Source organism: Callorhinus ursinus, unplaced genomic scaffold (assembly GCF_003265705.2).
Source record: "Callorhinus ursinus isolate GAN/ISIS: 27379988/994484 unplaced genomic scaffold, GSC_fseal_2.0 scaffold4, whole genome shotgun sequence".
Classification (NCBI taxonomy): domain Eukaryota; kingdom Metazoa; phylum Chordata; class Mammalia; order Carnivora; family Otariidae; genus Callorhinus; species Callorhinus ursinus.
In genome coordinates, this window is record NW_027397066.1 from 21383950 (window position 1) to 21396352 (window position 12403).

The 12403-nt window shown below is 39.2% G+C and overlaps 1 protein-coding gene across 8 annotated transcripts in view; it reads left to right on the forward strand.

Annotated features, from left to right (window-relative positions):
• The window catches only part of TBC1D19 (TBC1 domain family member 19), a 145864-nt gene that overhangs the window by 117541 nt on the left and 15920 nt on the right, over window positions 1-12403 (forward strand). For 7 of the 8 annotated variants that reach the window (XM_025887716.2, XM_025887717.2, XM_073891502.1 and 4 more), the window contains 2 exons: window positions 1262-1306; window positions 11687-11719. In XM_025887716.2, the coding sequence (XP_025743501.1) occupies window positions 1262-1306; window positions 11687-11719 (78 nt within the window). The remainder of the gene's footprint in view (window positions 1-1261; window positions 1307-11686; window positions 11720-12403) is intronic. The other variant, XM_073891500.1, reaches the window with a different exon arrangement.

Below are 12403 nucleotides of genomic sequence, written 5' to 3' on the forward strand. Positions count from 1 at the left end.
CATAGGAGCTTCTGCCCCCATGGAGTGGTGGTGTGTCATCCTCCCAGTGTTGATGTGTCTGCCTACCTGGAACCTCTTTGAACGCCTTACTACTGGGATTTTATGGAGGTTTCCTCGCCTAGGCATGATCAGTTATTAACCTCATTTCCAGCACCTGTCCCCCTCTCTGGAAAATGGCAGACGGGGCTGAAAATTCCAAGGTTCTAATCATGACTTGGTCTTTCTGGTGACCAGTCCTCATCTAGAAGTCCACCAGAGTCACACCAATAGAACAACAGATGCTCCCAGTCTCTTATCACTTAGAACTTTAGAAGGGTTTTCACTAGCCCCGTATTTAGTACCCATTCTGTACCATCCATATCTCTCTCCCTCTCTATTTCTCCCTCCCTCTCTCTCTCTCACGTCCACTTTTCATTATTCTATTCTTTCCTTACTCACAAGCTCAGGACTTATCTCCACCCTAACCTAAATTGTTCATGCTCCTTATTCTTGTCTCCTCTCTGCCACCACTCTCAACAAAAACAACAAAAACATTTTCATTAAAAACTTACCTTAAAGCCAAGTGCAAGAATGCATGAGACTTTCAATAGACTTAAAGGTATTAGAAAAAAAAAAATTGTCAAGATAAAAGCTACCTAAATATTTCAGTGGAAGGCAGGAAATAACTCAGGACCTGAAGAGTTGAGGGAAAGCTGTTTTTTAAAACTACTTTAAACATTTGATTATGCTGAAGTTACTTTAATTTTCTGAAACAATTCTGATTTCCAATATTTAGCCTCATTCTTGGACCACATGAACTGTTTTAGGATTGAGAAAATATTACCACTATATGGTTTAAGGCATTTAATTTTTAACTTTTCAGCACATTCCAAAGGAGTGTAAACTAATGAGGCATTGCAAAGCCTAGGACTTACTTTAATGACTAGATTAGAATTATTTATAGTTAGCAAAACAAATCCATGCTTCCAAATAGATGCTTCTCTTCTTAACTGCTTAAGGAAGTTGAAAGCATTTGTTTTTTAAATTACTTTGTGTCAGTTGCTCATACTTAAGTTTATATTATTGACTTTGAGGAAGGGATTTGCTAATATCAAAAGATTAGCTGGTAGATTTTCAAATTAATTCCATATCCTTCGATGAAGTCAAAGGAGATTGTACTATAGTAAGTTTTAAAATTCCATCATGAGTACATCCACAAAATTAGTTAATTTTTAAAGATTTATTTTAATCATATTGAAACCTTCTATGATTTTTCTTACAGGAAAGCTAGGACTAGAAGAATATGCAGTCTTTTATCCACCAAATGGTAAGACTAATACTATTGCTTCCTCTAGTGGGAAATAGGAAAATTACAACTTTTATAACAAATGTGACCTTGTCCACTGTTGAGATGGATAATAATTTATTATCTAAAGTAAACCTTCTATAGAATACCTATTTTAGTGAACTTTCCCATGTTTGTGGTAGGTTTGTGCAAGCCAGTGCACACCCTCTCTGGTTTTCCTTGAAACCAGTAGGGGTGTCTGTGAGAAAGCTTAGCCGACTTAGGTCTAGGGTGCTTCATTCTCCTCTAAGGGACACTGACTGGGTCCATCCGGGGCCTTCCTTTTTTTTCTTCTTTTTTTAAGATTTTATTTATTTATTTGACAGAGTGCCCAAGCAGGGAGAGCAGGAGAGCAGGGGGAGCAGAAAATGAAATCTTTTTATTTCATAAGTACCACACTTGCCAAATTATGAGAATAACAAAGTTTAATACCAGGCAATGCACTCAACTGATTCGATCACTGTTGCAGTGAAGTCAAAGGAAAGGCCTTGGGCCCGGGGGGCTCAGTCAGTTAAGCATCTGCCTTCCGCTCAAGTCTTGATGTCAGGGTCCTGGGTACTCCCTGCTCAGCGGGGAGCCTGCTTCTCCCTCTCCTTCCGCCCCTCCCCCTGCTTGTGCGCTCTCACACTCTCTCTCTGTGTCAAATAAATAATAAAATAAAATCTCTAAAAAGATTCTGAAGAAATATATCACCAAGATAATCTATTTTGACTATATAAAGCGATCAAATGTGTAATGACTTCATTAGATATTAAGTATTCCTTTGAAATTATTGGACATTTTTTAAGATCTGCTTTTCGGAAAAGCAATATAGAACATTCCTCATTATGATAATGTTAAGTAGTCCTTGTTATCTCCACTCTAACCTAAATTGCTCATGCTCCTTATTCTTGTCTCCTCTCTGCCACCACTCTCAACAAAAACAACAAAAAAATTTTCATTAAAAACTTACCTTAAAGCCAAGTGCAAGAATGCATGAGACTTTTCAATAGACTCAAAGGTATTAGGGGGGAAAAAAATGTCAAGATAAAAGCTACCTAAAGATTTCAGTGGAAGGCAGGAAAAAACTCAGGACCTTAAGAGTTGAGGGAAAGCTATTTTTTAACCAACTGAGCCACCCAGGCGCCCGGGAAAGCTATTTTTTAAAACTACTTTAAATGCATCCTGAAGAAGTCCTTTCACCCCAGTAGAGTTAAGAACGTGGGCTTTATAATCCAGCAGACGTGGGTTCAGATCCCAGTTCTGCCAGCTCACCCTATGACCTTGGGGTAAGTTACATGACTTTGCTGAGCTTCAGATGGATTAAATGAGACACAATCTATAAAAAGGGCACAGTGACTGATATGTAGCCAGTGCTCAAAACATGCAGCTGCTACTGCTCTATTTCACTTCTTTGTCAACCTCTCCATGTGAAGGTCATGCTTGGCATTCAGGGCACTGTTCTGCCTATGCACCTGTCAGTTTGACCTCTCAGGTTCTTCCACGGACCATCCTCCTCTGCCCCTCTTGAAGCACCAGAGTTCCCCCATGGCCCACCCCACCCCTCGTCTGCTGCTCTTCTGTTCACACATTTTCCTCGGGCTTTTTTACCTGCTTTCTTGGTTCTCTTTGTTCATTACTCTAAAATTGACATCTTCAATTCTGACTTCTATAATAATGACCTCAGGCTTAACATATCTCAACATGAACGCATTCGTTTGTCTTCCTATACCCACTATTTAAAAAAGAAAACAAAAACAAGATGAAATTAAGAACAAAACAAAAACTGTGCTATTTCTCTCTCAGTTCATTGTGCTCTCATCCAAGCAGTCATTCAAGCACTAAAGCCGGGTAGTCACCCTTGTCTCCTCTCAGTCTTGCATCCCCCTCATCTAATAAGTCACCAGGGCCATCCAATTTTATCTTTAAAATGCCCCTGGAACCTCTCCTCCCTCTCTTCCTCACCACAACTGCTGCCTTGTCCTCAGCCAGGCTCTACCATCTCTAGTTTATTAATTGTAATAGACACCTCACGGGCCTCTCTTTTTCCAACCTTTTCTAGCTTTGCTTTATTTTTCACAGTGCTGTCTGAGTTTTACATCTAAAAGGAAAATCTAAAAATTGCCATTTTTCTCCTTAAAGTTCTCTTAATGGCTTCCCATCTCTTCACAAGTATTGTCTAATGGCCTTTCGGCCTGGCGTTCAGGGACCTCTTTTGACTCAGGCCTCTACTCAGTCTGACGCCTAGCTTTGTATCCCCCCTTTTCCTGTTTCACTTTTCTCTTTATCATAGCAATATCAAATGATTAGCTACATACAGGCACATGCACCCCGATGTACTTTCTCAGAGCTCCATGCTGCTTCCTGCCTCATTACCTCTCCATTCGGGTGTGTGGAGAAGCCTTTCTTCACCTGGTCTCAGGGCTCACCTCAGGAAGCTTTTCAGGAAGCCTTCCCCGCATCCCCACATTAGGTTAAGGACTCTTTCTGTAGGCTCCCATAGTATCCAGTGTGAAAATCTTTGATATCTCTTGTTATATTGTCTTGATATCACTTGTTTATGCTTTATCTTCTCCTCTAGATTGCAAGCTCCTTGAGGTGTAAGGCCATATTCATTTTTGTTCTCCCAGCATCTAGTCATCGTAGGAGTTTAACGAGTATTTATTTGAACTAAATTACAGGATTTTTAATTTTAACATGTATTTATGTTATACTTCTGCCTCCTCAGAAACCTAATTTTCAGATAACTTTTTATGTTTATCGAAGAATCAGGAAATCAAAGGAAAAATACCTCTGAAGAGCCCAAAGAGATGTCCATGGCATCAATTTCCTCCTCTCTCCATTCCTAGGAGAGCTTTTTCAACTTAGTTTAGAACATATTAGCTTGGGGCCCCTGGGTGTCACAGTCGGTTAAGCATCCAGCTCTTGGTTTCAGCTCAGGTCATGATCTTGGGGTTGTGAGATCGAGCCCAGCATCAGGCTCTGAGCTCAGCAAGGAGTCTGCTGGGGTTTCTCTCCCTCTCCCTCTGCCCCTCCCCTCGCTTGCTCATGGGCGCGCTTCCTCTCTCAAATAAATAAATCTTAAAAAAAAAAAAAGAACATTTTAGCTTTTACTTTACACACATGCCCAACAAGCTTGGTTTACCAGTGTTTATGCCTCCCCCACCCCATACAAAACTGGAAGCTTGGAAATGGACCTTAATAACAACAGTAGAAATGAAAATCGGAGGCTTCACAAAGGAAAACAGAAAAATAATAAACCAGCACATAAGAGAACTCCAGAAAATCAGCCTGGGACCATGTTATGTAAAAGCTCTTCAAAACGTCTCGCTGGGTCGTAGCCTACTACCATAATTTAAGGCACTTTTTATTAGGAACTCAAGGCACCAAGGAAACATACTGCTGTAATAGTAATAATGGTAGCCTCAGCAGCTGTGTTCCAGGCAGCATGCTAAGCACATTGCATGTGCTCAGTCACTTAATCCTTGCAAGGGAGGTACCTTCTGAGGCAGATATGAATATTATCCCTATTTATAAAGAAACTGAGGCATAGCGTGTCAACTTGCCCAGCTGGTGAGTGTCGAAGCCAGGCTTTGAACCCAAAGCTCTTTGACTTCAGTATTCTTTATCACCATACCCTATTGCCTTGGGAAATGTTACTGTGCACACTAAAGTGTCTTTCAGAAGAAAAGGAAGGGGCTGATATAGTGAAAAAGTAGATGTGTAGAATAGGTTCTAGGAAGATTTTCATTCGGAATAAAAATAGTTTATTGCTAAATGGGGTAAACCTACAGCTGTTCATAAACTTAATTCTTCAGAATAATTTCTTCTTTCCGGTTATTTTAGAATGTTACCAGAATCAGAGAGAACTTTCCTCTCTGGGCAATGAGTCTGAAATTGCAGAGTAAGAAGAGACAAAGACTAGTCAGTGAGCTGTCCCTTAATTCTTTACTTAAGGTAATACAAAGCAACATTTTATATTACTCACTTCTGCCAAAGATAGGATTACTTTAAAATCTTAAGGACAGGGGCGCCTGAGTGGCTCAGTCGGTTAAGCGACTGCCTTCGGCTCAGGTCATCAAGCCCCGCATCCGGCTCCCTTTGCTCAATGGGGAGCCTGCTTCTCCCTCTCCCGCTGTCCCTCCCCTGCTCATTCTCTCTCTTTCTCTCAAATAAATAAACAGAATCTTAAAAAAAAAATCTTAAGGACACCTCTGGGGTGCCTGGGTGGCTCAGTCGGTTAATGGTCTGCCTTCGGCTCAGGTCGTGATCTCGGGGTCCTGGGATCGAGCCCCACGTCGGGCTCCCTGCTCAGGGGAGAGCCTACTTCTCCCCCTCACTCTGCCTCTCCTCTCCGCGTGTTCTCTCTTGCAAATAATAAATAAATAAAATCTAAAAAATAAAAAAATAAAATAAAATCTTAAGGATGCCTCTACCACCACCTGGCACCAGAACTGACCTGGCTTTCTTGGTCTCAGGGGCCCACACAGAGAGGCTGGCCTACAGCTCACTGACACACTCCCCATCCCTGACCAGGCAGGTGCTTACACAGGGGCACCTCCCTGTATCTCCTTTCCTGGGGTTGAAATGACAGGCCACAGTGGCATTGGACATTACCCTCTCACCTCATTTGAGGCCTTGTTAGTAGACAGGCTTTCTGTAGTAGATTCACTAAACGACTGGTAGGCAAAATGCCTGAGCTGAGGAGACTCCTCACAGGAATTATATAAGCTTCTCTTGTTTTTATTTTTTGTTCACTTTATATAACGTCTTTATTTATTAATTTAATACTTTAGTCCTGCTCTGGCTCCCTCTTCTATTCTAGCTGGGTGATCTGCAGTAATAACCCGAAGTACCTGCTGTCAAGGAGCTTACATTCGAGGGAGGGAGGCAAACAAAAAGCAAGTAAATAAATAGCTAATGAAAATAATTTCAGAGAGTGAGGACATGAACAATGAAGGGAAACAGTAATTGATAGTTGGGGGTGTGGCTATTTTAGGTCAGGTGATCAGGAAAAGTACTTCTAAGGAGGTAGAATATGAACAGAGACCAGAATATGCAGAGTGAGCTGTTCAAAGAGGTAGGAGAAGAACATTCCAGAGGGAGTATATAGCATGGTGAAGGGCCTAAGACAAGGCCATACCTAATGGTTTGAAGAGCAAGATGGCCAGCATGACTGGTGACAGTGAGCAAAACATAATCTGGCACAAGGTGAGGTAGGAGACTTAGGGACCAGGTCAGATAGGGAGACGGTTGATCAAAAGTTTTGTCTAGTAAGTCCAGTGTCTGGGCTGATTCCTCAGGGACAGTTTCTGTTAATTTCTTGTTTTCCTGTGAATGAGCTATCCTTTTTTTAAAATTTTAATTGCAATTAGTTAACATACAGTGTTATATTAGTTCATATGTACAATATAGTGATTCAACACTTCCATACATTACTCAGTGCTCATCATGATAAGTGTATTCCTGATCCTCTTGGGCTATACTTTCTTATTTCTTTGCACACCTGGTAAATTTTTTGTTGATAACTAGATATCTTGACTATTAGAGTGTGGTAACTAGGAATCAGATTGGCTTCCCTCCCCAGAATTTGTTGTTGCTTGTTGTGTGCTAAAAACTAATTTGTTTAGTGACTTTTCTAAACTGCTTTTGTCAGGATTGTGTTTTTTGTATTGAGTGCCCACTAAAGTCTCTGTTCCATTAGTTTAGTGGTCAGCTGATAATCTGACGGAGATTTCCTTGAACATCTGAAACCAAAAGAAAAAAAAAATTACTCCAGGCTTTGCAGGCTAGTACTCCTTCAAGGCTTAGCGAGGCCATTCATAGTTCTACCTTAGCCTTCGCTTCCTGCCTAAGCAGAGCCTAGGAGTCTGGCAGAAGTGAAAGCTGAAGTGCTTCTTAGGTCTTTTCTAGATTCCCCTGAATAGAGAGGAGCTTTTCAAAGCCTTTATCCTTCCCCAGCCTCTTCCTTCCCAGGGTTGTCAGTCTGTCTACTGCTTACCTCATCCATTGTCCTTGCTGCCTCAGGGAGCTGCAGGGAGTATATTTGCACTTAAAGGCTTTTGATAGTGGGTAGGTCGCTTCAGCCTAGTCCCTCAGGTAGCTACTAGACAGGTCAAGGCACACAACCACAGGTTTTTGTTTCAAGACCCATATTGTTCACTCTGGGCCCAGCAAGCTGCCTCAGGAACATGGGGGGCTATATCTTCATAGCTGCCGCCAAACTGTACAATGGGCCATCATAGGTAGGTAAATTAAAATATCATAATGCTCTCTTTTCAATATTCAGCAGCTTTTTTTTTCATTAAGCATTTCCTTGGTTATAAGGTTTATTATTATTATTAGACTCCAGAACTCAAAAAAAAGTTGATCTAACAGTTCTAGCCATCGCTTTAACAGAGGGACGGAGTTTTGGAGTTCCCTACTCTACTCTTCTCAGTGACATCTCTTCTCCACTTCAGAGATCATCCTTACTACTATGTGGAATAAAAATGTCACTCTAATGTAAGCTCCAAGAGAACAAGGACCTTTTGATGACCAACATATCTAGCACCGAGAATCATGCATAACATAAAGTCACTGCTCAGTAAACATTATGGAATGAGAGAGCAAATGAAAGAGGGAGTGAATACAGAAAAACATAGAGGAACAAGAATACAAGCAAGGGGACAAGACTTACAGGAGAAATACACACAGATCTGACTGAGACTTCAATAAACAAACACCACAGTTTGCTAATACCATTGGTTTCCTACAAGAAAAGAGAAAATAATTAGTTGCTAGTGACATTAGGCAGAGGAGTGTGGGGACTCTCGATCAGTGGTTATCAACCAAGGGCAATTCCATGCCCCACCCCACCCCCCGGAAACATTTGCCAATGTCTGTGGACACTTTTGGTTGTCAGAGCCAGGGGAAGCGAGGTTTTACCAGTATCTCGTGAACAGAGGCCAGGGATGGTGTTAAACATTCTACAGTACACAGGACAGTCCCTCACAACAAAGATTAGGAAAGCCTCTTGGAAGACATAGTGAAAATATGTCATTTTAAATCCTCTTACAAGTGTCAGGTTCATAAATAGCAATGTACTTTGCCATCTTTATTAATTAAATAGATTAAAAACATGTCATAATCCAAAATTTGTTCGATGTATAACTTTAGACATAAATTGAAAGCCTAATGAAAATTGTATTTAAAGTATGATTTTTAGGTTGATCTTTAAATATGGTTGTAGTCCAATATTTGGGAAATTTTAATTACTGAAATAAAGTAATAAAGTCATATTCTGAAGTTCTAATTCAGAAAGATAACAGAAATAGCTAGAAAACAATGTAACCTTTGTCCTAATGCCAACTCTTACCTTTAGGCTACATGTAGAATGAGAATAACCAAAGGAAATGATTATTTCCACAAATGAATTAAATAAACTGTACTAAGTAATCCCAAATGAAGGAGTATAAAACTTTGGAATGATGTTAAAGTGAGTCAGATGTGAGAGCTGTGATACAATTATAAATGCTACGTATTAACAGAGTTAGTGAGGAAATGAAGGGAAAATATTTAGTAAGTGCAAAGCATGTTAATATTTGGTGTATTTTCTGAGTCATATTTACTATTTATATCTTATCTAGTTCAAGATTTATTTTTGTTGACCATGCTTACCATTCTGAGCTATGTCAAAGGCCCATGAAACCATTACTTTATAAAGTTATTCCTATTGAATGGGACAGGCAGTTCATATTTTAGACTTTCTTTAGATAGACAAAGGAAGCTTAGCATCTTAAAATAATCAGTTATGGCAGACTTGCAGAACTCTAAGGCCAGAGAAAAGATAGTGTCCCAAGCATCCCGACGCCTGTTAGAAGTACACTCTTGGATGATGGCCACGCACATGAAACTTGACCCTTGAAAGGCTGGAGTGATGAGAGGCAAAGGAAAGGATTTTGGAAAACTGGCCAAGAACATGACAACCTCTGAGATCAAAGAAATGTTCTAGGCGATATGTGCCTGAGAGTGTTAATGGATTCTTCACTGCTTCTTATGCCTTCTACTTTTGTCTGCCAGAATTTCACTTTGTCCTTCTTCAACAGAGCAGACTGTGCACCCTTTTTTGGAATCATAAGCCCTGGTTAATCTTGATAAAGCTGAAGTGAACCCTTATCTAATACTTACAAAAAAAAAAAGATATTCTTAGGTTTAAGCTGATACTTAAAAGTGGTACTCTCCCTTCTGAGACCATAAAATAGCTACGGTTGTTGAGCATCTCCTGTGTCCTAAATACTAGACTATTGCACTTTAAGGACATTAACTCACAGGTGCTTTAGAACAGCTCAGTGAAGTTGGTCTTGTTTATCTCCATTTTAAAAAATGAAAATAGAGACTCAGAGAGTGTCAGTAACTTGCCTGGAGTCACACAGAATTCATATTCATGTCTGTATGACTTCTTGCCCATTTCTAATTTAAACACTGAGTTTTTGAGAGCTTCTTGTCCTACATGTTAATTACTTATTCATAAATGAATCTTACACTTCAATGTTTTTTTCACTTTTTAATTTTTTTTATGTGAGTATCATTGATTGACATGCAATGTTACATTAGTTTCAGGTGACCAACAGGGTGACTGGATGAGTCTGCACATTATGTTGTGCGCACAAGTATAGCGACCGTCCGCCACCATAGAGCGTTGTTGCAATACCACTGACTATATTCCCTATGCTGTCCCTTTCATCTCCATGACTTACTCATTCCATAACTGGAAGCCTGTTTCCCCCACTCCCCTTCGCCCATTTTGCCTATCCCCCTCCCTACTCTCTCCCCCTGGCAACCATTAGTTTGTTCTCTGTTGTACTTTAACATTTTATTTAAAAGACTTGATTATAAATGCTCAAATTTCCATCAGTTTATATCTCATTTTGTAAAAGATACTGTGCTGGGTGCTGAAGATAAGACACAGTATGAATTGTGCCCCTTGCCTCAAATAGCTTATAACCTAGCTGCTTATAGAGCAGCTGTAGATTTCAGAACTTGAGGAAAATGTGAGGGAAGTGCAATTAGCCACTAGTCGTCTTAATGTATGCATCCCTTTTCCCTGCTTGGTAGTTCATGAATTCACTCACAATAAGCTTCCTAATTAGAAGTGGCTTGTCTGGACTAGGGTATTCCTATCCTTAGCAGATCCTTAATACATATTTGTAGAAGATGAAAATATTAATAGTAACACCTCCATTTCTGACTACCTTAACCTGCTTGTTCAAATGTTGCTGCAGTAGCTTACAGAGGAAAGAAAAAGGGGTTTTGCAGTAAGGATATAGGGATTTGGTACAATAGCCACCTGCTTTGAGATGTAGTATTTAGTACCTATTGTAATATGTATTTACATTTCTGTAAAGCATCAAAATATGTCTATTAACTCATTTTCCTCTCAGTTTTTTTTCAGATGTCAACAATTTTATTGTAGGAAAGTTAGAAAAGACAGACTTATTATTTGTTAAAAGCCTATAATTAGTAAAAGAAATAAAATTAAGCAGCAGAGAGGGAAGGTAGAAAAAGATGATCATTCATAAGAAGAAAAAGAGACTCAACCAAAGATATAAGCAGAGAGAGAAACTTGAAGAAAGATGGTGTGTGGGCCCTCATTCTAAGTGCTCCTTGGAACTCGAGCTGGTGGCTATCACGTCATTAGGAATGTTGACTTGTAATGTGAATCTAATCTGGTTTTAAATTTTTTCAGTTTCTAGAAGCAAAAGACCTTTAAGTTGGTAAAGATTCTTAAACTGGAAGGTCCTCCTATGTCCAGTTTTCCTTAGATCTCACAAATTTTTCTGTGTTTGCTCTATGCAAAATTGTTAAACATAGAATTTTAGAGCTAGATGATATTTCAGAGACAGTCTTAGTTCCTGTGCATGACAAGCAGTTACTGTAACTCAGGAAGTTCGGTGACTTTCCTGAGGTTACCCAGCTGGTTTGTGTAAGCCAACCACTTATCTTTTTAACAGACTGGATTCTAATATACAGGATGAAGTTGTTTCAGGAAGCACATAATCTATTGACTTTCTGAGACCATTATAATTTGTTCTTAAACTTAGTTCTGTGATCTGCCTTGTTCTGTTTTTGTCTTGTTTTGTAACATATTCATAGTTTTAGTTTTTCAACATTATCAATAGAAAGTTAACTGGATATATATTGAAAACTTCTAGTTTGTTTTTATACAAGTATTAAAAAGCATTTTGTTGTTGTTGGTTACTGTCACTAAGTCTTTCTGACATTCATGAACAAAGTTGAAGCAAAAATAGGAAACCTTTCTGTTTTCAGTTTTAATCCCCTAAAGTTTACCAATAACTCAGTGGGTATACTAATTGAAAAGAAACATTTTTAAATTTTTTTTAGGTGTAATCCCTTTCCATGGATTTTCAATGTATGGTAAGTTGAGCCTTAAAATATTCACTGTTTTTATCACACTTTAGAAAATTAAACACGAAGATCATACTTTATACTACATCACCCACCCACTTAACAAGTTATTGTGAATATTTTAAAACACAGTTTAGTATTTGTTTATATCTCCAATTAAATTTTTTTAAAAATTAAGGGTCATCACGATTTCTCAGATGATGGTTGCTTAACAAATTAAAATTAGAACATACTGTGAAAGTGCTTCTGTGTTGATCAGGTTCTAATCTGATGGAAACTAGAGATACATGTTAATATTTAGTTCTCATAGGTGGAAAATGAGGTTGCTTAAATTCCTGAACTAATTCTCCTAAGTCTTTTAAACAAATAATAGGTCAGAAAGAATGTGAAGGGAGGGCCAACACTGAGTTTGAGTCTATGCTTTCTCCAGACTGCTGGCATAGACAGCAGGTTTCACTGAAGGCTCGCATGTCTCGAGGGACCATGTGAAAAGCGCATGTGCAGGCGTGAGAACCCTGAATGCCTTTCCATCCTTAGGTGTCACTGAAGGAGGAATGCAAGAAACTTGATGAAGATGAACAAAAGGAAGAATGCTCTGCACCTTAATGCAATTTAATGTTTAAATTGTCACATATTACATTTAAACATGTTGAAGAGTGTTGTCACCTCAACTGCTATCTCCCCACCTTTACA